Source organism: Furipterus horrens, unplaced genomic scaffold (assembly GCF_987537825.1).
Source record: "Furipterus horrens unplaced genomic scaffold, mFurHor1.1.pri manual_scaffold_9, whole genome shotgun sequence".
NCBI lineage: Eukaryota > Metazoa > Chordata > Mammalia > Chiroptera > Furipteridae > Furipterus > Furipterus horrens.
Genome location: NW_028327179.1, coordinates 101312225 through 101336169, shown reverse-complemented (window position 1 = coordinate 101336169; position 23945 = coordinate 101312225). Strand labels below are relative to the sequence as shown.

Here is a 23945-nt window from a genome sequence, read left to right as displayed (position 1 = left end):
GGAGACTGAGGCACAGCTGAGGACCTGTGCCCAGGTGCACCCCAGGAAGGAGCTCCCCCGAGGGGCCCCCGCCCGGCACACCCTGTCTGCCTCCCAGGGCGCAGCTGCCCGCTGAGAGCTTGCTGGGGACTTTTTCTCCTTCCCCTGGGAACAGAAGGTCTCAGAAAAGAGCAGTTTCCTCCCACCGTGGTCCACCCTGACTGCGGCCTCTGGAAGCAGGAGGGATCAACGGAAGTGGTGGACCGCCGCCTTCTCTGCAGCCCCCTGGGGTCCTGCCTGAGTCACGGGTTACTAAGGAGATATGCAAATCCAGCCTTCGAAACCCAGGCTTCCGGTCCTAAGGAGAGCGGCAGACCTGCCCGGGGAGAAAGAAGTTTGCAGGCAACACGGCCTACGGTGGAGCTGCGGGCCCGAGGCCAGGCAGGACCCCAGGACCCCCCGCTGCAGACAGTGTGCTGGGCCCCGGGACGCGTGGCTGGGCCTGCGGTGCCACGGCTTCCATTTGATTTTTATGTTTTTCATTAAAGGGAATCGCCAGGACCAGCAGTGAGGGGAAGGCACCTTGGAAAAGTGGGAAGCGAGGCTCCTGAGTGGAGGGACAGTGCAGGGGAGGGAAGGGGCGCTGTGGATAGATTCCCCGGGCAGGTGGCAGGGGGGCAAATGAGCTTGGGACATGGTCTCCCGGAGTCTTTGAGCAGAAACAGAAAGAAAAAGCAACTTGTCAGCACAGCCAGACCGAATTCTCTGCGTGGGATCCGGAGCCCCAGCGGCGCACAACAGACATCCGCCCCTGCGCGACCCTCCAGCCAATTCCACCTCCGGGGGGGCGCGGGGGCGCGCGCGCTGCTCCCTCAAGCCCCCAACTCCTGCCCGCCGCCGCGGCAGACGGAGACTCGCTCCAGGACAGCAGTGACCGAGATCGTGGCTCAGGAGTGTTATTTGGGGGCGCTCCTAGGAGCGGTGGGGGAGGGGAGTGGGAAGAGGGCGGCCAAAGACCATCGGAGATACACGCGAACTCATCCGTGTCCCCCCCACCCCCACCCCGTGCGCTCGGTCCCAAGCCTGCGCCACCTCCCACCCACCAAGATGCTCTTACGTCCTCGTCATCACAGTCGCTCCGTGCCTGGTACTGGAACCGGGGTCGGCCCCCCGCGCCCCCGCCGCCGCCGCCGCCGCCGCCACCGCCGCGCTCCCGGGATGCCACTGTGGGCGCCTGGGCTCCCAGGGGCTTGGGCCCCGCGCCTTCGTCCTCGGGCCCCTGGCCGCCCAGGAGGCGGCTGGCCTCGGGGGGCGCCGGGAAGGACCGCGAGGTGTTGATCTTGCCTGTGAACCTCTGGTACAGCGAAGCCATGGGCCCCGCGCGCTCTCGCCGGCCAGCTGGCTGCGGGGCCGTTCGCTCTCCGGCGCTCGTTCTCCCTCCCGGTTCCGCTCCCCGCCCGCTCCGGGGGAAAAGCACAGAAGCCGAGCGGGGAGGAAGGCCGGCAGCTGCGGGCCACGGCTCCTCCGGGCGCCGCTCTCAAGTCCCAGCCAAGCGACCGCCAGGCGCAGCCTCCTCCGCCCCCTCCCTGGCGCGCGGCGAGGCCGGGTCTGGGGGCGTGTTCTCTTTCTCTTTCCTTTTCTGTTTTTTCAACTCCTCGCCACGGCCACGAAGGGCCTAATCAAAGCCACCGAAGGGAGAAAAATACAAAACAAGAGAAAGGGAGGGCAGTGCCTAGGCCCCAGCACCGGCACCACCGAGAGAGCGGCGAACCTCCAGAGCGCATCTCAGCGCTCCAGCCGGCCGGGCCCCCCCACCCCACCCCGCGCGGCTCCTCCTCCCCACAGGGCCCGCCACCCGCCTGGTAATGGCGCCTGGGTGGCGGGGTCTGGCGACGAAGACAGCGGGCTCCCTCCCCCCGGGGACGGGGTATGTGGGACGCGATGGGGGTGGGCACGGGGTCTCACAGGTCATGGGTGCCAGCCGGGAGGAGGGACAGGAGGTGGGTGTGCGCTGCGGGGTCGGGGCTCTGCGGCCCCGCCAGAGGTGGCACCCCACGGCGCGGGGACGGGGCGCGTGAGAAGAGGTCCATGGTGGGGAGAGGGTGAGGGGGCTCGGGGTGGGGAGTAGCACCCCAGGGCGCCTTCTTCCGAGTGGAGCTGCGCTCCGCGTCCACACGCTTGCACCCGGGCTCCCTCCGGCGCGCTCCCCTGTGGTGCTTTTCTCCAGCTTTTCTTCCGAACTTGAAACACAACAGCCAGGACCCCCGGGATGCGCAGGGGTGAGGGTGGACACACTGTAGGGCTGGGAAGGAGGGTCTCGGGAAGCCCCTTTCTAGGCGCCCTCCTTCCTTCCTTCCCGAGCCAGGCTCCATTCTGACAACATCCATTTCCCTTCGTCCCGCCTCACAAAGAAGGGAAGGGAAGCTCAGGGAGGCCTGGCGCGGGGGGGGGGGGGGGGGGGTGCTGCAGGAGGCTTCAGGGCCACCGACTCAACGCCCCTCCCCACACACCCCAATTTGTGTACAGCGCCGGCCCATCTTCCTCTTCCATAAATACAGGCAGAGGCTGACGCGTAGGGGTACCCACAACTTTTCCAAAGCTTGCTCCGCCCCCGCCGCCGCCCCGGCAGAGAGAGGGGGGAAAGGACACCTAGCGGGTGGGGTGCCGGGGTCAGGTGCGCAGTCCTGTCCTCTCGCTGCATTACAACGTGCTCCAGCGCCCCTGTGTGGAAGGACGGGGCCTGGCCTTGTGCTCGGCTTCCACTTCAGGACGCAGGCGCTGGGCTTCCTCCCTCCCGCCCGCCTTTCCTTCCAGAGGCTCTGCGCGCTCTTGCTTCTCCCCCTCCCACCCCACCCTCCTCCCAGTGCGGCTCCCTCCCTGCTGTCTGCACCCCTTCCCAATGGGAGGGTCTGTGCCACCCTGAGCCGCAGCCAGGATGAGCACCCCAAACTCCAGAGGAGGGGCAGGTGCGAAACTGCCCCCAGCGGAGCCTGTACTGCGCACACTGGGCAAGGCGGCATCGATGCTCCGCGGAGGCCCCAGGACTACTTCTGCTTAGGCTTTCAGAAAAGCGGGACGGCCGCCCCTCCGCAGGTCGTGCTGCGGGCTCCGGCATCGGCTGCGTCCAAGTCCAAGGCCATCCTGCCCAGAGACCTGCCTGGCCCTGACCTCCCCTCTGCCCTGTCTCCTCAGCCTGGAGTGAGAAAGTGGATGCGCGGAACGGTCTCCTGGGACAGGACGCCTTCCAGGCCCTTCCACGGGCTCCCCAAGTTCTGGGCAGTTTTCTGTGTCCATCAAACTTTATGCCTCGCCTTCCTGTTGGGCCCTGTGCGGCTTCCCTCCGCTGGGCACCCAGTGTCACCGTCAGGGCGGTTTAAAACCACGTGTCCTCTGCAGCCACTTAAAAACCGGGAGACTGGTGCCCCCACACCTAAGAGGCTCCCTGGGTGGCCCAGGCTTAGGCGGCCCAGCGCAGGGCCAGAGGGGAAAGCTGGCCACCCCTCTCCCCTTTGAACAGAGGAATGAAAGGAGCCTTGAAAAGCCATCACATTTAGATGAACGGAAACCCTGCGCTCACCCCCCAGGCCCCGCCCCGCGGCGCTTCTGATCCCGGGAGGCAGCCTCTCTCCACAGGGCCTTGAAAGGGCCACCCCTGCTGTTGGCTGGGGCTCCTGACCCTGGCATTTCAGGACACAGAGACACAGTTAGGGTCCCACTTCTGTAACAGGTGCACGAAATGGGCAAGCATGCATTACACAGACGAAGAATAAGAAGCATTATACCCTGGCTGCTGTGGCTCAGTGGATTGAGTGCCGGCTTGCGAGCCAAGTGTCGCTGGTTCGATTCCCAGTCAGGGCACATGACTCGGTTGCACATCAGGTCCCCAGTTGGGGGCGCAAGTGACAAGCAACCACACAGTGATGGTTCTCTCCCTCTCTTTCTTCCCTCTCTCTCTAGAAATAAACAAATAAATAAAGAAATTTTTTTTTAAAAAGAAGCATTATAGCTACTTTGTGTGCTAACATATTTTATACAACATAGAGGACGTCTTTGGAAATAGTTCTGATGGCACCATCCTTTCCGGACCTACGGATGATAGCAACATCAATAAATTAAACGGGAGGAAAAGGCACATGTGTCCCTAACATTAAAAAATTATATTCTCAAGGGAGCTTGTAAATATTCAAATGACAGGTTAAAATTAAAATCCTCTCTCCAAACCCCCGCCGGAGTTTTACACACATTGCTGTTATTTTTAGTGGGTGCTGGTGTCCTGTTTTGGCTAAATTCAAGCCTGGAATTATAGGGCAACTAGAGGTCTTAACCCACCTCCAGGGAGGCTGGGGAGAAAAGCTAGATTTTCTATTCAGTTTGTGTGGGGGGGGAGGTAAATTGATTTTTGGAGGGACTTATGCTCAACCCATGTTCTGTTTCAGTGACAATAAAATTTAGGAAGACTTCAAATCAAACAAAACATATATCCAGACATAAGATGAGCAATTTCTATTTAAAAGTATTGAGGAAATGAAAAACCTGTAACACTCAAACAGTGGAGGGAGGGCACAGGTACAGATTTGTGTGGAGAGAAGCAAATCTTGAAATTAAACAGGAGAAATTGGGGGGGGGGGCAGTCCGGACAAGCAAGAGCCCCTCCAAGGCTAGTGTGAAGAACACAAGTTACCAGCGGAAGACCAAGCCCAAGACCGCGCCCCGAGAGGGTCTGCAGGTGCGGTCTAGGGGGAGGGCCCGGGAACTAAACTGAAAACAGTGGGGCTCCTCTCCTCCCCGCGCACGTGGCACGCGGCTCCTGGGGAAGGACCGTTCAGACCCGGTGCGCACGCCTGCGCGCGCGTGTTTGCAAGCCCTCGCGCGCTCAGCCCCGAATGTACCCTGAACCTCGGTACACGGATTACAGTACATCTTGTTAATACACTCAGGACTCCGAAGCCCCAAATGCAAAAGAATAAACCCATTAACATTTTAGGAAGAGTGGCGCAAAGCAGTTGCAGGGAATCCCAAGCTAGGGCGTTGAAGGTGTATGACAGACGCATCATTAACTTGCCCGATGGTCTCCAACGACCCTTCAGAACCGCATCCCCCAGGTAAGGGAAGAGCTACTGGGAAGAGCAGCAGAACCTCGCAATGGGCATCCGGTATAGCTGTAGCATTGCAGAAGAGAACCTCACAATAACCACCCCCACTCAGCCTGTCTCTGAACAAGTCCAAGACGCTCAGCGGACGTGGATGTCTGCTCTGTTTATTGGGCACGCACGCAAAAGTATTTCCGAAAATACTTTACGGATTATTTCATATCCAGGTTTTAATCCCTTAACACTAAAAATCACGCCCACTGCCCCTTATGCCTACCTAGTTTCATAGGATTATGGTCTCCGTGCAAGCGAGGCCTTGTAAACACACCAAAAGCACATTGCATTCATCAGCCTAAGCAGTTTTTATTAGCTAAGAGGATTTCTTATTTCTAGAGAGGAAGGACGAGGGCAGAACCCTGTTTCGGGTTTTTATTTGTTCCCAGGCAGTGACATACGGCGAAGTGAAGTGGCCAGCTTAGGAAGGGATTCCCAAAACACACGGCATCAATATATCTTGTAGATATAACCTCCTCGAACTCATACAAATGGGAGGAATGGAACTGTTGGCAGCCTGAGGAAATACAGCGCTAAATACGTGAATTCAAAGCGCATTCTCAACGCAACTCCCTCTCCCCACCTTTATCAATCTCTAAATTTTTCTTTTATTTTTGCAAGATGACTACCAATTAGGGTCTGGGCAGCGTGACTTCTTTCCAAACTTTACAGACAGGCAATGTCCAACCCGGGAAAAAAAAAGAATGGCTGTCCTTGGCTTTTCAAAACCACATCGTTCACGCATGAGTGGGGTTCACTCGGCGCTCCCCAAATAGATACTGCAAGATCAATGTGTTTTCAAGAAAAACATTTGTTTTAATCCAACCAAAGGGTTTTACTGTAAAATTGGTGAGGTTCCATTTCAGTCCCCCAACAGCCCTTTGCTCTGCATTTCAGTACCGTCGCTGCGCAAGTGCCGGGGCTTTTTACGCGCAATTCGGGACATACGGGCAGCTAAGTGGGCCAGCAGGGGGGCACACACGGGTGATCAACGCAAGTCAGTTCAACCACCATTGATCCAGCCACATGGCTGCTGTGCGCCTAGTGGAGACACTATTACTAGGCTGGTGGGGGGCATGGAACCTCCCCTCCGTCCCCGTCCTCCCTCCCTCCCCACTCCCCTCCCTCCCCCCCCCCCCCCCGTTGTTTCCTTCTTTCTTTCCTTCCTTCTCTGCCTCCCCTGTTGGACACAGGACCGTAGCCCCTTCCTCTTTCCTCCCATTTTTATCTTCCTTCCTTCCCCTTTTCTTCCCCGCCTCTCATTCTTGTTTTTGCTCTGGATCGAAAGCGGTATGTAGTGTATTTTTTTTCCTCTAAAAATCCCTTGCCATTCCCCGAATACTTACAAAACCTTGCGTTTTAGTACCAGTGTGGTGTCAGAAACGACCCAGATAATCATTCTACCTCCCAGACGAGCCCCCAGCACCTGGCAGCATCTGCCACGCTTACCAAGGGCTCCTGAGGTTTGGGGGGCGTCTGTTGTTTCCTGTTTGTCCCCGTCATCATCTGAACGTAGCCAAGGCGTTCTCCAGAACGTCTCAATTCACCCACAAGCACAGTCGCTGAAAAGGGGAGGGCGTCCGCTCTGCAAAGGCCCTGGTGGCGCTCCCTGCCCTCTTGACCGGCTCTCTTCTCAGAGTCCAGTGAGTGAAGTGAACTTAATTCAGCATCTTGAAGGCCCTGCTTCTGCCCACCCTCTTCTGCTGTTGCTTCGAAGCAACACCCTGAGAATCGCTTTAGAAGACACGATGCAAACATTTTAAAACACCCAAGTCAGGGTCCACCCTAGATGGGGCCAGAAGCCCTCACTGCAGCAGGCCAGGGCGGGAGAAGGACCCCCTGCCTCCTGGACGTTTCGGTCCAAAGAAACATGGCCCTCGGAACGAACAGCTGCTGGGTAAGCCACCGAGCGTGGGTGCTTTGTTATAGAATACGCGTGTGTCGTTAGGTGACTAAAACAAAATCCACACCCACACGTGAGAAGCGGGCGGGTCCGTTGGTTGGCGCGTCATCGTGAACACCAAAGGGCTGTGGGTTCGGTCCCCGGTGGGGGTGCGTACAGGAGGCAGCCGTTCGCTGTTTCTCTCGCACATCGGTGTTTCTTTATCTCCCTCTCTTGTTCTCTACCCCTCCCCCCAAAGTCAAAAAGCATGTCGTGGGGGAGGATTCTTTTAAAAACGGTACAGCTAATGTCAGAGCTGACCATCAGCATTTCACGCACTTATTCAGGAACTACCTGAAGGCCTACTATGTGCCAGTCAGAGCTACGTTCTAGGGACGAAATGACGAATAGAATGAACACAGTCCTCACGTCCATAGGCTGCAGTCCGCGCACCTCACAGCGAATCAGGACGGACCCTGCCAAGGGCACGGCCAGATGGGCGGTGCCTTCCTTTCGTGAACAGACACTTTTCTCAGTTCCGTGTTCATGTGGGCGCACAGGCAGCCGTGGGAGCTTCACCAGAAAAAGGCGGTTAGAAACCACGAGATCACATCACAATGCCCCGCTTTCTTACTGTAGGAACGCTAAGGCGCATTTTCAACCGCTCCCCACGCCCAGGGGCCCCCAAAGGGCCGTCTCTGGACCAGCGGGGTACAGCTCACGTAGGAACTTGTCGGAGATGAAACTTCAGGGCCCTGTCCCAAACCTACAGCATCAGTGCTCGGGGACAGAGGTGAGCAAGTGGGGGTTCTCAGAGGCCCGCCAGGTAGTTTCGATGGGCGCCCCAGTGTGAGGCCCCCCCGTCCAGAATAACGCATGAGGGTGCTTTTCTGAACGGCAGCCTGGTCACCCCCGAGATCCGGGGAGTGTCAGCTCCTGGTCGGGCAATGGTTGAGCCATGGGAAGCATTTAGCAAGGAGTCCCCAGTGGGCTCGCATTTTCTGAGCAGTGCCGAGGCCCGGCTTCTGCGTTGACACAGAGGTCCTCTTCATAGTTCACGCAAAGCCAGAACCAGACGCAAACAGACTGCAGCGGGTCTGTGTGGGGCCTCTTCGGATGCTGTTCTGCCCCTGAACTGAGAGGTTTAAGGCTCACCTCCGGAAGGAGGCAGCAGCTGAAGGGAAGTGACCAAGCTGACACCAAAGGCAAGATCGAAGCTAAGATGCCGTCCCTAGGGGGCTCATCCCAGAGGGGCTTTGATTCTGCCCCTTAGCAAAGCCTGCCCCTTCCTGCTAGGATACACACAGCCTCTGGGCAGACCAGCTCTGCGGAACTGCAAGGGGAAAAAAAAAAAAGACCTCACTTTCAAAATGGATTTCATTTAAAAATCCTCATTGCTTTCTTAATGCAATAAAAAAAAAAGTCCTTCTCGTGAATTAAAAATCAATGAGGTTAATAAACACACTTAATTTGAGAACTTTTATGAACTTAATTTCCCCGAGTCTATGCCTTTAAGGCACATTAAAACGTTCATTATAAAATCCATTTCTTTTTTTTTTTTTTTTTCACCATCACTTAAGATTTCCTCCAAATTTCCATGGGCCATCCTGACATGTATAAAAGCGGGCCGGTGTGACTGGAGAGGCCCAGCAGCTTTTGCTGAGTCTCAAACACACCCTGTGGACCACCAGCACCCCTTCACCGTTGGTGAGCAGCTATCGATACGCACACAGTAGGTCCTGAATACGGAAGCACAAGACCCGACTGTGGGAGAGAAGAAGAAACATTGGGCCTGATGTTTCGTGACCTCCCATTGTCTCAGGCAAACACAGGGGATACCGCCGCAACCCCCCGATTCACACACACGGGGGTCGAGCCACCCTGAGAGGCGGCGGGGTCTCATTACCGGAAACACCACATTAGTAGCAATAAAGCTGGTGCGGAGGCGCCCGCTTGATCCAGCGGGTAAGTCAACGCACCGGGCATGGCCGCTGCCCCCTCCCTGCCCCCCGCCCCCGCCCCACTTCTGAACAATTTTCTCAGAAAGGGAAAGATATATTTTTCTATACAACTAATTGCATTTGAAATCATTGTAATTTGGAACTCGAAGAACTAACACCCCGAACAATTACTTATGTTTCTGTTTTGCTTGACAGGTACACAGAAATCGCCCGACGGCTAAATAAGTCCATTAGTCACAGAAGCTTGCAATCCGAACAGGTCTTTTTCCTCGCTCACAACAAACAGAAAACTGACCCTCTGCTACAGGGGGCTGAGGTGGGCCCCCCCGCCCCCGTCCCGCTCCGGGGGTTGCACTTTGAGTCCCTGATGGGTCCCACCACCTCGACCCTCTGTATTGTGCCCAGAGACACCATCGTTTCATTTCTTTATACCCAACAATACCCAAAATGCATCGTTTATACAGAATCTTTTCAATCTTCATGAAAATGGATGGGTGGATCAATGTTTTCAAGGACTCAGGAGGGTTTCTTAGCCGGCCTGCTGTGCAAGAGGCTGTATTTACACCTGTCTTGCAGGGGTCCTTGATTTCTCTCTCTCTCAGAGTTCTGGGACCATGCTCAGCCTTAAGTTCAAGTCCAAATGAGATGTAAGTGGCTGACGGTGATCAGAATAAATTCTGAGCTTCCAAGTTGAGAGAGTCAAAACCATAAGATAAATATCTTTCTTGAGCACTTAATTCACTCAGAGAAAGACAACACATAAGTATCCAGCCGAACTAGACTGTGAGACGGGATACAGAACTCGTGAGCGCACCAAGAGAAAGCATCAGACTTCATATAAGGGGCCCCTGACACCGCAGACCCTCGGAGGCTCTCCGCGTCTACGGTCGGCGCCGGCATTGAAAACTTGAAATAGGTCCCAGCCCAGTGCTGATCCACTGCTTACACCGCATCATGTTGCCTCCCAGCCAGGCACTGTGAACATCAGGCCCTGAACTTGGCCGAGTCCCAGGATGGCAGCCTGCTCGGATTTATCCACATGATGAAAAATAGCCTCTTGAATGGATGGCATCACAGCCAGCACTGCAGTGGTGACGTCACCCCCAGCGGCATGGCAGCGACGTCACCCCAGCGGCATGGCGGTGACATCATCCCCGGCATCGCGGCAGTGACGTCACCCCCAGCACTCGGTTTCTGTTTCTGACTAAAGCACATGGATAGCTGTCTATGACACAGAGCTGAAGGAAGAGACGCAAAGCGAGTGCTCCCTAGACTCTTCCTTGTCCCCTCTGTCACTGATCTTTGAAAAAGAAAAATCGCTGTCACTAGGGGGCCTGCAATTGTGGTTCTTTTAATAGTCTTATGGGGCACGAGGCCTGAGCAGCTCAGGTTGACGGGCCCTCTGCTGTCCCCAGAGTCCGTGACTTTGACCTTCTCCCTGCTTCCCTAGCCAAGGTAGGTCGGATATGACCGCTCAGAGCAGGAGGGCAGGCGTCCGCAGACACCCCCTTACTGATCGCCGACCTCTGAAACAGCTCTCGGTTTGTGCGGCCTGTGGAGAAAGAACCCAGCGAGGCCCTGAATCAGGGCTGCGCAGAAAGCCGGGGTGCCTTGTTCTTGTTGGTGTTTCCCAGAGGAAGTTGCGTGAAGTTTATCTGTGTGTCCATCCTTCCGCGTGTCCTGCACGCCCACACGGAGAGCCCTGGCTGCCTGGCCTTGGCGACACGAAGCTACCCTCCCCCACCCTTCTCACTTCTTGCCACTAACATAGCATTTCTGTCTTCAAGCGAAGGGGTCCTACTTGCTGAAACATGTAAAATGTTTTCCAGGTGGTGGCTGGAGCCTCCTTTTCTTCCCTGACAGCAGAGAGTGTTAAGAGGAGGGACCCTCATCTCCCCCCTTAGTAAGGCCCCCACCCTGACTCTCTGTCTCCAAGTACAGGTGTGAGGGGACTTGATGACTCAGAGATGCTGCGGCCACTGTGGACACAAGAGAAAAATCAGGGCTGCTGTCGATGTGACCCAGAGCGCTAGCGGCATGGACGGAGCCGCTGAAGGGACCCCTGGACCCCTCCCCAACCCCACCCCAAGACAGAAACCCAGAACGGGTACAAAGCCACACCTGGTCCCCAGCAGTCACCATGGGCCCCAGCTCTGCCACTGATGGGTCCTTGCAAGAGGGGAACGCACACCGCACCCGTTTTCCACCTGACAAGGTGGGGTGTCCCAAGAGCTCACCCACGACACAGTGCTCCGGAGGGGTTCCAGGAATGTGCTCTTTGGGGGAAACGGGACTTCTTACTCATCCCTAACCTTCGTGAGGGCGGCGGCTCCCTCCAGGGGATAATCCACAAAACACACCCATCAGTGCCCCTCCCCCATTCCGTTTGCTGTGGCCGATGGTATGGGGGCCACACCTCTGTCTTGGGGTTCTCGGTGACTTTCCCACCTGCTCCTCCTCCTGCAAAGCCTGGAGGTGACCACCGCAGCCTCAGAGGCCTCCCAGGTTCACGAAGGAGGCAACCTGTCCTGGGAGATGATGTTCTGTAGGCAGGGACACAGGAACCATGGAGAAGGAGCACATGTCCCAAACGGCAGGGGGCCAGCAGCAGAGAATCCCCGTTTCACCAAATTACAAAAACCAAACTGGCAGGCTCAGCAGCACCTTCAACTCCAAGGGCTTTCAGATATGCAACCACACCGCCCTTGTCGCCCTCCGCAGGCCCCTGGGAAGCACACCCTGACCTGGGGTCGCAAGAGCCGGGCTGGGGTCCATCCACGGGTGCTGCTGTGAGCCAGGAGCGGACAGGACCCAAAGCCTTGAGCGCCCAGGGGGAGCAGCTCCAGGCTGCACGGCAGGCGGGCCCAGTACGTGTTGGGGGCTCCAGGAATCAGTGAGGATGAAAGACAGAGACTGGCAGACCAGCTCTGATGAGCACATGGGGCCTGACACTCAGAATAGCTGAGCGAAGAGGCCCCAGCAGGTAGCTCAGCTGGTTAGAGCATCTTTCGGATATGCCAAGGTTGTGGGTTCGAGCCCCAGTCAGGGCACATGCAAGAATCAACCGATGAAGGCGTGGTAAGTGGAACAACAAATCGCTGTTCCTCTCTCTAAAATCAATTAAAAATTTTTTTTATTTGGTATCTGGGAAGAAACTTATTTTCAGCACAGGTATATGTTTCCACTCCTTCACAAACTAAAGTGTCGTTTTGAACTTGCATGTTGGGGGAGGGGCGGGGGGTCAAGACCTTGGCGCCCTGGCCCCGCCGGCAGCGGGGGCCTCCCTAGAAGTTGTCTGCATGGGAGCTTCACCCCCTGCTCATCAACGGCAGGGCCAGCAGAGCGTCACAGGATTTGGAGACCTTGGAGAAGAGCCAGAAACTACAGGCTTCGGCGGGGGCGGGGCGGGGGCGGGGCTTCCCTCCGTCTCGCTGCCCGTTTTGCCGTTTGGACCCTGCGGGTTTCGGGCCTTGGCCTTGATGGAGAGAAGAAAACGACACAGGAACACGGGCAGAGACGCTCCTCCTCGTCTGGCTGCTCAGTGTCATTGCGCGCCCGTCCCCCGCGCCCCCCCCAACTCCGTCGCACCCCAGCATTTCCAACAGCCCGGCAAATCCTGTTCCTTGGCAGCTTCGTCGATGAGCTCACCCGCCCCCGAACAGAAGAGCCACGAAACAGAGGAAACGGCAAACCGGAGCCGGAGCCCCGGAGCAAGGGCGGCTCGGAGCGCGCTGGCCACTGCGGGGCGCTGCCGGCGTTCGGAGACCAGGCTCGCCCGCCCTCGGCTGGGGCCGCGCCCTCGCTGCGCGCGGGGCTCAGGGCGACGCGAGGCGGCCCTTTAGAAGGTGTCCGTGGCCGATGACAAGGAAGATCGCTCTGTCATACACGTCTTAGGTGGTCTTGGAAATAGCAACGTCAAATCAGTAAATGCCCCGTCACTCTGTCTTTCCGTTTACTCAGGACGATACTCCTGATGGAGTAGGGGGTCGGGCGGGGGGTCACAAGCCCAATGTTCATTCACCTTGGGGGTCGGGCGTATCAGACAGATGGTTCCTGTGCCGAGAAGTCAGGGGCTCAGCGGGGATCCTGGGTCACCTTTGGGTCCTCGGGGGATGGGACACTGAAGTGGCATTGATGACAGCGGGGCCCAGCCAGGGAGCTGTCGCCCAGAGTGACGGCTGGATGATGCACAAGCTGCACTGGGCCTGGGCTGGCTTATTCCGCCGAAGCTCCCTCCTCTTCCTCCTTCTCTTACAATAAAACACTCAGAGACCAGAGGCTACGCCCCCTTAGCGGACACCCTTTCCCAGGAAGCAGGGAACAAATTTGCAGCCTTGGAGACCAGCCTGTTGAGGCTACGTCTACAACGTCCTCTCAGAGAATGTGAGTTGTAGGCCCTTTGAAAAGTTACTCATGAATCTGGAGAAAGAAGCCTTACAATTCACTTCCAGCCGTATTTTAAAACGAGCACGTGTTTCTATAAACAGGCAATGGACCTGGGGAGCTACGACCCCCAATGGGCCCCCTGGACACCCCCAAATGGACCATGAACTGACACACACACTTGGGATCCAGGAGGGGTTTGTTATGAAGTATAACTGTGTCTTTTTCCTGCACCCTGTTATTTAATAATTTTGCAAGTCCCGTGGTGCAGGCCTTCCAGCCTGGGTCTGCCTGAGGGCTACAGGACCCAGAACGTCCCCGCGAGCCCCTGTGCCCTTGCTGCTGTCATTGTCAGGAGTCGCGCACTCAAGGCGCGTGAAATGGAACTGCCTTTCTTCAGAGCCCAGCTCCAAAGCCACTCCCTCCCTGAGACCGTCCCCGATGTTGGAGGACTTACTACCGGCCTTGCTAAAACCTCACAGCACCCATTCGTGCCCGCTTTATAAAACTCACAACTCTCTCCTTGAGCTCTTCATTCATTGATTCACGCACCGCGTGCTACTGAGCATCCATGACGGCCAGTCACAGGCTATAAGCTCCTGCATAAAAAGGAGTGTGTCTGAGTCAAGTTCATACAGGGTTACTGGTGGGTGTGCCAAATAGGTGTTCGAATGGGAAGAAAACTCGTTCCAGCTACTCTTACCTGTCGTCGTCCTCCCAGGGCGTCTCCGAGAAGACACCACGTGAGGGTCTGTTGGGAGGTGCCCTGGCAGGGAGCACAGAGATGCGGGACTGCCCACAACCGTGCCTTTCAGACCGCGGCCCGTTGGCAGGTCCCGTTAAAGAAAAGCTTGAAAAACCTGCCACCCTGTGTGCGTTTTCCCCCTGCAGGCCCCTGTCCTCCCAGACAGACAGGCTGTCTGAGTGACGCCACCCCGGGCCGCCTCCCTGAGCAGGCGGACAGCTCCCCTCTCCCCACGGTGTGTGACCAGGGTCCAGCCCTGTCCCTGGCTGGCACACTCACTGTGACACGTCCTTAAATTGATTTATCACGTTTTCTCTTTTCACCCAGGGAGGCATTTTTAATGCCTAAGTGTTGTTTTCATGGCGGCATCAGTGATTCTTCAAAAGCAGCTCCGTGACAGTTTGCTTGAAGGGCCACTTGTGATGCTGGGGAAAATGCCCGTGGCTGCAGGCAGCGCCTTTGAAAGAGCCTGCCCGTGGTCCCGGGAGACAATCGCTGTGGGTTTCAAACCCTGGCTCTGTGCCCGCGGACGCTGGAGGAGACCGCCGGGGAAAACGGATTTGGGAACACGGACAGACTGAGACCTCGGCTCCATGGGACCTGGCGGCATCGAAGGGGCCAGAGTCGGCTACCTCTGCCCACCCTGGCTCCTGGGAAGGCTGTCTTCCTCCCAAGTCCACGCGGCCCCACGCGCGCGCTCCCTGGCTCTGCAAGGGCTGTGACTGGCCATGGGGCCTCGGGGTTTCCGAAGGTCTGCGTCTGCCTCACCGGCCTCCGTCTGTGTCCAACTGGAAAGACTAAGGAAGACGCGAGACCATGGCACCATAGTGCTGAATACGAAAATAAATTGCTTCCTGATTCCTCTGGCCTTCGGATTCGGATACAATTCCTCCTGAGTTTGCCGGTGACCAGGCATGCTCCCCAAAGACACGCCTGCTGGGTCCCCAGATTCCAAGGACTATCAGCTCCTCATCGGAATCTGACGTCAGATTATCAGTGCAACGCTGAGGTTGGGAGCACTGGCGCCCCTCCCCCACTGCCATGCCATCGAAAACCCACCTATAACCTTTGACCCCTGCCAGAACTCACGGACTAGCAGCCTACTGTTGAGCAGAAGCCTGACCAACAACATACACACGCCATTCACACCTCTTTTGTATGTTACATGTATGACGCACTGCACTCTTACAGAAAGAGGGAGAAAAGAACACGTTCTTAAGAAAATCATAAGAGAAAATCCTTTCCAGTATTTACTTTAAAAATAATCTACCTATTAGTGAACTTGAGAAGTTCAAAGCCATGTTGTTCAAGGGTTCCCTGTCTGGAGAATGAACATGGACCCCAAGAGCCAGATGCCGTGGCCCCAGGATTGCTACCATCACCCCACAGAATTCCTGTGAGGGAAATGCAGGGTGAAATGGCACCGAATGCCACCAAGAAGTGTCACCCACAGTCACGTGAAAAGAGGGGCCCGGTTCACTCTCTGAACGAGAGGCGGAGAAGAACAGGAAAGAGGCGTCGTGTGTGGGTCAAGGTCACGCGTCAGAGAGGAAACTGCCCACGTGGGTGGCGCTTCTGCTTAGTAAATGAAACGAGAAGTGAGTGGTCCTCAGGTGGAAAGGCCTGGGGCTGGGCTGGTGGAAGACTGTGTATAAAGCCTTTGTACTCTGAGGACGTGATAAAAACCTAATTGTTTGAAAGCACAGCCTTTCCAGTAAGAAGAGGGGTGTGGGGAAAAGAGCTCCAACTTGGGTTCAGTGACAGAGGAACCGTTGAGGATACATAAAAAGAGACCTAAGAGACCAAATATTTAGATTTCGGCCTCTAAGAACAGAGGGAGGGAGATGCTGATTTAGATTAAAAGCAACATGTGCCGGATGAAGACTTAAAGGCGGGACACGGGCCAGCAGAGCCGACGAGATTTACGGTCAGTTAACTCTGGGGCGTGTGGATGGTTAGACGGAGGGGCTGTCTGTCCGCACACGCGATGCTGACCGCCAGACCGAATGGCTCCGACCCCGAGGAATGCAGCCCGGCAGGCAGAAGGGGAGGGGACTCCCGCTGACATGGAAGGACGGTGGAAGGCCCGGTGCGGAGGACCAGAGCCGGTGCCTGTTAAGAGCAGGAGGGTCCCACTAAGACTGAAGGGGGCTGGGCATCTGTCTTGGGACTCTCTCCTCCATGCAAAGGGTGTCACAGATTTATTTAATGCGAATGGATTTTATTTTTTATGGCGACTTAATTTTAAGGACAAACAATGTCGTTTTTTTTCATCTTCAATTTTTATTTATTTATTCATGCATTCATTAATTCTTTATTTTTATTGCTGGCACTATTACAGATGTCTCCATGGCCCCCTCCTTTGCCTGCCTCCACCCAGCCCCCGCCCCCTCTTCCCTCTGACAGCTGTCAGTCAGTCAGTCTGTTCCATGTGTCCGCACCTGTTTCTTCTTTTTTTAAGATCTTACTTATTTATGTTTAGAGAGAGGGGAAGGGAGGGAGAAAGAGAGGGAGAGAAACATCCATGTGTGGTTGCCTCTCACGCGCCCCCAACTGGGGACCTGGCCTGCAACCCAGGCTTGTGACCTGACTGGGAATCGAACCGGGGACCCTTTGGTTTGCAGGCCGGTGCTCAACCCACTGAGCCACACCAGCCAGGGCCCTCTGTTTCTGTTTTTCATCAGTTTATTTTGTTTATTAGATTCCACATATGAGTGAGATCACGTGGTACCTGTCTTTCTCGGACTGGCTTACTTCAAACTTCTGGTGACTCCAGGTGACACAGAAGGGGAGGGTGAGCATCTCGGCTCCTCCCTGCCTCTTCTTCCTCTCTTCCCCCGATCCCTCTCCGCTGGGACCTTCCACATTAGGCCCGAGGCTGTCAGAACATGGACGACGGGGTCCCAGGTTTGGTCCCCAAAGACGCCTTGTTTCAGGCTGGTTGCAATGACTCATAAAGCCTGGGACAACCAAGTAACTAAAGCTACACGAAAATGTGTAGACAGTGAACGTGTCTGCAACACCCAGGCACCATCGTTGGGTAGTAAGAGGTCTCCAAAGTCCATCCCTCCCTCCTGAGGGGAAGCGAGTGAGCAGTGCGGGAAAGATTATTATGAGGAAGCTGCTGCATGACATTCATATTTCTCCAAAGTACTGGTGCTTTTTAATTCCTTTGGGATGCCCTCACCATAATTACGTTTCAAAGCTTTCAGCACTAAGCTCTTGTATTATTTCCCCAACTGGAACCAGAAACGAGAACAGCCAGCACCTTGTAGACTTTCTTTTCATGCCTTGAACGCAAATTTTATACTGATTTTAACGCACGAGGGCATGGAAGAGACAGCTCATTTGTTCGCAACATACGATAATGAAAAATAACTTTTAAAATTAAGTATTACTGAGGTCTTTACTCAACAGACAGAACAGGCCCCACTGAAAGATCTCAGCAACGCTAGAACCACCCCGGAGATAAAGTTCATAACGAGCCCTATTATTTTGTGCCGGGTTCCTGCCCTCCACGTCCTCAATAGAGACTGGGATGGGGTGACAGCCACTCTGTGACATTTGAAGAGGCAGGTCACATCCAGGAATCACAGCTGCCACAAATGGAGAAAGAGTGGCACCTTCCCACCACGCCACCGAAAGCACAGGTCAAGTGTCAGTGAACGGCAACACCTTCTCTGCCCCCTCCCTCCGCAAACTCTCCCTCTCAGTACCCACCCCCCAGCTCCCTGCTACCTGGCTTCTCCCCCACTCTCCTGTCCCCTGTCCCACAGACAGACACGCCCACCACAGCCTTTTCTTGTCCCCTGAGATACAGTCTCTCTGCACCCCGAGATTTCCACTTGCTCGTACTCCTCCTCCGATAGAAACCGGGAAGGTAGAGAAGCACCACGTGACCTGACCGGCATGGAGTGTTTGCTACAGACAGGTCAATAGTCACCGCCCACGGGGACTGCCATTTTTAAGTAGGTCTCCTAGAAGTATCACTGTTTTAATGACTTCCCCAAAATATGGCCATGACTTTGGGACTCTGGCCAGCCCGTGGGTGAGAGAGTTTTGACGCTGTGGGAAGGCCACGGAGCCCCACGGGGGTTTCTGATCCATGAAGAGCTCTTGTGTGAAGATCTGACCCCGGCGGACTCCTGTTCACGTGCACAGAACTAACAGTCTGAAGCCTGCAGCGTCTCCTACAAACTTATAAGGGAAGCGGAGAGCCAAGGCAGCAGCGGCCCGACGTCACGCTCGTGGGGACGGAAGCCTGTCTGCCGGCGCTGCATTTACAAGGCAGGCGGTGATGCAGTAAGAGCCCACCAGCAAACCTCTAAAATAAGAACCGCACAGTAGTGTCATTACGCGTACGAGCGAAAAGGGACGTCTGAAGTGACGGGAGTCAGGGACCGCCATCCAGGGACCTGGCGGCATCACCGCCTGGGCCATCCCTCAGCACCGCAGCCCGTCTTCTCGTTTCCGGGGCTCGGAGAGCGGCATTCGGACGAGCACTGGCGCAGATGGGAAAGTGGGACTGGCCACCCAATAAATCCCTCCTGTCTCCGCCAAGCCCAGGCTTTAAGGACGCAGGGCAATTTACTCAATTACCATCCATCTTTTTGCAGCGTGATTAGTGAGTGACGAGAAAAGTCATACCCACGGAAGGGGCTTGCGTGCGTCTAATGCTCACATATAAACATATCAGCTCCCCCAACCCTCTGAGCCGGGCCCTAACGACAGACCTGACTGGTGGATTGATAGGGGGACTCCCGGGTGGGGTCTTCTCACTCAGATAGTAAATACTGTGTCTGTGCTCACAGCTCCCTGTCTCCCGCACTTTGTTTTAAAGGAGGACCTCGCAGCTGGGAAGGAGACGATGCCGCCTGGCAGTTGGACCTCCTATCCTGGCAGAGGGCGGGAACTGACGCCCCAGAAGCTCCCAGGATCATCAGGACAACAGAGACAGACACATCCCTTCTCATCATTTTCTCCGATTTGGAGCAATTAAAAAAATCAATCTAAAACACTGTTGGAAGGGAGGTCTTTGTGACACCACCATCTGTTATTTAAAAAAATGAAAAGTGATGCACTTCCCACGGACCCGACCGTGGGCCCACGTGGCAAAGACCCCCCAGCTCTGGGGTGCCGATGACTGTGAACATACATGATCCTTTCCAGGAGCTGGGGAATACAGACTGAGGAAGTGTGCACGTGGGTTCATGTGTGTGCACGTGTATGCACATGTGTGTGCACACGTGTGCAGCACCACCTCCAGGACCTGCTCTGGGAAGCATTGCCGCTCCTCGTGTTGGGTCACACAACTAGTGAGCTCCGGAGCAGGGGGCCACAGCGTCACGTGGACACTGGATACAGGTGCTGGTTCAGATGTGTCTTGGCCACGCCACAGGCAGGGCCCGTGTGGCCCACACCAGACATTCTGGACCCATGTGAGGTCCGCTCCTGGCATTCTGGGCACTATGGGAAATGCAGAGATTAGACCATCGCGTTTTGGGGCCAGAGGACATCCTCCCGGGAGCCCTCTCTTGATGGCACCCGATCCACGGAGCAAAGGGGTCAGCAGGGAGGCAGGAGGGAGGCGCACCGTCCCACGGGGCCCTCTGTCTGGGCACGGTGGGGCTCCGGAGTGGCAGGGCTGGCCTCACGGATCAGCTCCGGCCACCGGCCCCCTGCCCAGCGCCTTCCCTCCCGCCCCCATCCTCTGTGACCTCAGCTCCTTGTTGAGGGCACACGCAGCCCTCTCTGCCCCTCGCCCCTTGTCTTCCACCTCCCGCTACATGCCCCCAACACGCTGGGCCTTGTGCGCCCCTGCACGCACCTCTGCCCTTGCTCCCGTGCGGTGAGCGAGGCCGCGGTCCCTCGTGGCCCGGAAACGAGGTCCGCAGCGAGAGCTCGAGCTGTCAACGGACTGAGACCAGGGAGCCCCCTTTTCAGAGGCTCAACCACCAACCAGGCTGGAGAGCCGTCAGCGCTAGACAGACACTCACTGAAATGCTTCATCAGAAAACGGAGGCCGCGGAGGAGGAGCTCCAGATCAGAGCTGCAGAGACCTGGTCCCCTCCGGCTCCCCGACGGCCCGAGCAGGCCCAGGCTCCCCTCTGATGCTCCAGAAAACCGCCCGCAGGAAGGCAGGGTCGGACTCCGTGAGCCACAAGGGTTCAAAGTGCTCGGTCAGCGTCTCCGTGTGCTTACTCTCTCTCCTTCCTACCTCTCCTCGCTGTGTCCCTCGTGCCCCCCTTACCTGTACCATCGCCTGTGCCTCCTTCAGCCCTGGGAGCGCTTACACTCGTCTCTAAGGAGGGCGCCCTGCTGTACTTTCATCGAAAGAAAAAGAGTAAAAGCCTAGGCACTCAGAATTCAGAACATAAACTAAACAAATCCCACGTCACGACATCTCAGACCGCAGAGAGAGTGCCCAAGAGTGCAGGGGCATGTGTGGCTGTAAAACATCATGAGATTCCATTTACAGTCTGTGGGCGCCATTCCAGATGCATGCCAGGCTGTGGCAGCAGGAGAGGCGGAGACCAGCAACGCATGCATCCTGCGGACAGAGTGGCGGGGGACCCCGCATGGTCACCCAGATGCCACAGTGATGCTGGTTCCTGCAGAAACCAGAACAGGTGCGCTCCTGGGAGAGGCTATATGCAACCTCTAGGACGCCTGGATTTCACTGAGCATCACCTATTACTATTGGCAACGGTGGCTCGATAAAGGTTTCAGGACCAAGGCAAAGCCGTCACTCCGAAGAATTAATTTCGGGTCATTATTTATAAGCTAGTAGCTAAATCAATAGGCACGCCATCCCCAGAATTTGGAGAAAGCCCACCTTGCCAAGGTGTTTCCTCTGGACACAGCTCTTAAATGGCGATGTTCCCAGCAGCAGGAGTTTGCAAAGCAATGCAACTTCTTGGTATGTGCTGTCTGCCTTGTAATAAAACATCTCTAAAGAAAAATGACGGGCCATTGAAGCTAGTTACACGGAGTGGATTAAATATGACGCTGGTGATGAAACTTAAGCTAAAAAACTAAAACAAAGGAACATGGCGAGGCGGATAAATACCTGACGGAGGCGGGAGGGGAAAGAGAAAGTCTGACTTCAGACAGGATATTTGTTTCCCTCTTCGACACGTTACATTATTCACAAAATTAAATTTAAAAAGATAAATTCTTCATCAGACATCACGCACGTCAGGAACAGCAGCTCCTCCGAGCGCTGCAGCCGGAATGCACGCGCGTGGTTAACCGCCGGGCACGGCCGTTTTTCTTCGCGAATTATGAATATTAAATGTGTGCCTCCTGCAGAACACACGTGAGGGGGGCTGGCATTCATCATCCGTGTTCGAATCTCCTGAAACTGTTTCCTCTAGTTCTTGGATTTGTCTTGCGCTTTGTGACCTGGCCCCTTTCCAGCTCGCTGCCAGGGACACACGTGGGGCTCTGTAGGTGGGGGAGGAGGTAGGACAGAGGCTGAGAGACGAACAGCCCCGAACTCTTTCTTACCCCCGAAGGACCCTCCTAGCGAAGACCAGACAGGCGCCAGAGGGGCTGTCTGCCTCTCCTGCAGGAGAGAAGCCAACGGGCCGGAAGTCACCTGCATCACACCCAGCGCTGCTTTGGACGCACCTAAGGTCACCTTGATTTCCTCCGAGTATCCAGAGCGACAAACGCTCCTTTTACTCCCACCACCACCGTGCGCCCGGAGCACAGAACTGCCTGGGAGGGTCTCCCCAGCGTGAGTCTGCAATGTCATGGCAACCGTGCTATTGAGAAGCCAGACACGCCGGGTGTGTTTACAGAGCGGGTGAACTTGATCTTTCTTCCCCAAGCACAGCGGATCCATTGCCTGGTCTGAGGTGCCCCAAAGGGTGGGCTGCCCCTCATTAGCGTGAAAAGTAAGGCTGGCTGGAGAGTGGATGAAATCCTGCCAATTGGGGTCCTCCTCCCATTTCCGGTCCACCACCTGTCCCCGCTCCCTTCCTAAACTTAGAGCCACCGAGCAGCTCCCGCGTGCCGGGCACGGGTGGGTCCTGCACTGGGCAACGCGGGGGGCCGCCGTAAGTGCCAAAAGCGGCCAGGGAAGGTCCCGGTGGTGGCAGCTGGATGGGGACGGGCGTGGGTGCGCATCGCCCTCCCCCGGCCATCACCGGCAGCCCTGTGCGCCCGCCGGTGCAGTGGCTGTGCCCGGAAAGGCCCGCGCCGGAAAGGCCAGGCGCTTCGCATCCACGCGACTTCCACCCGCTCCACGCTCTGCCGAAGAAAAGTTTCCCGGGGCTACTTCAATGTACAACACACAAAACGGCTAGCATTTGTGTGGTGCTCTCTCTCTCTCTTTGTATTGGCGTTTATATTTTTAGAGGAAGAGAGGAAGACAGACAGAGAGAGAAAGGGAGAGAGAGATGTTGTCGCCCTTAGGCTGGCGTCCTTGGTTGTGTCCCACGTGTCCCCTCATGGGTGATCACACCGGTAACCTTGGGGAATTGGGACAACGCTCCAACCCACTGGACTGCCTGGCCAGGGCCCTTTTCCACTCTCTTGTATGTGGTGATGCCTCGTCTCCTCTGGTCGCCTCACAGGGCCCAAGAAGAGGACAAGAAAGGCGTCCGGAGCACGCCCAGGGTCACCCTCGGCAGCGGCAGCGTCTTGGCCAAGCTTCAAGCCTTCAGAGTCTTAATTCAGATGTTTTATTACCATGCACGCCAGCGACTTGCCAACGCCGAGACAAACAAACCCACTTTTCAAGCTGAATCTTTCCATTTAAAAATGTAAATGCACTTCATAAATATGCATTGATCCCGGCTTTCAGAGCATGAAAAAGCAGAGGCCAGAGGTGAGCTCCTTCCCTGCTCTGACAGGGATGCCGGGGTAGCAACGCACGGTTGTTTCCTTGTTTCATGTCTCGTAGCCGTGCGTGCTTAGGAGGAAGTGAGACAGGGGGGGAAACAGTGCGACTCGGGGGTGGGGGCGAGGTCTGAACTGGTGGTCGCAACAGCCTCCCCGAGGAGGTGACACTCGGGTGCCTGAGTGATGGGAGGGACACCACAGGAAGTCCTGTGACAGGACATTCCAGGCCAGGCCGAGGGAACAGCAGAGAGAGGGCTGCAGTGCAGAAGCGAACTTGGCCCGTTTGGGAACGAGGGGGAGGAGCCCTGTGGCTGGAGAAGGGAGGAAGCAGAGAGCAGGACAGGCAGGCAGGACGTGTGCACCTGCAGAGACCGTGGCGGGGCAGGCAGGGCACCTGCAGCACCTGCAGAGACTTTAGTGGGGCAGAGAGGGCATGTGCAACACCTGCAGGGACCCTGGCAGGGCAGATGGGGCGTGTGCGACACCTGCAGGGACCCTGGCAGGACGGATGGGGCGTGTGCACCACCTGCAGGGACCCTGGCAGGACAGATGGGGCATGTGCAACACCTGCAGGGACCCTGGCAGGACAGATGGGGTGTGTGCAACACCTGCAGGGACCCTGGCAGGACAGATGGGGTGTGTGCAACACCTGCAGGGACCCTGGCAGGACAGATGGGGTGTGTGCAACACCTGCAGGGACCCTGGCAGGACAGATGGGGCGTGTGCAACACCTGCAGGGACCCTGGCAGGGCAGACAGGGCACATGCGCCTGCAGAGACCTTGGCCAGGAGCTTCAGTGCAGGTGTGCGAATAGGAGCCAAATAAAGCCCCGGAGTGATCTGATCTGATTTGCATTTTGCTGGCTCACTCTGGCTTCTTCATGGTGAGAACGGATCATAGGAGGAAAGCGTGAAAGCGGGGGGACCTTCTGGGAGCGACTTCAGTGGCCTAGGAGGGAGATGACAGTGGCCTGGACGCGTAGGGTGACAGAGGGGAGCGCA

The 23945-nt window shown here is 56.3% G+C and overlaps 1 protein-coding gene across 1 annotated transcript in view; it reads right to left on the bottom strand.

The window, feature by feature from the left end:
* Positions 1–1732, bottom strand: part of DPP6 (dipeptidyl peptidase like 6) — a 352854-nt gene extending 351122 nt beyond the window's left edge. The window contains exon 1 of the mRNA XM_090287723.1: positions 1097–1732. Coding sequence (XP_090143849.1) covers positions 1097–1351 — 255 coding nt within the window. The 5' untranslated portion in view covers positions 1352–1732. The remainder of the gene's footprint in view (positions 1–1096) is intronic.
* Positions 1733–23945: the final 22213 nt, after the last annotated feature.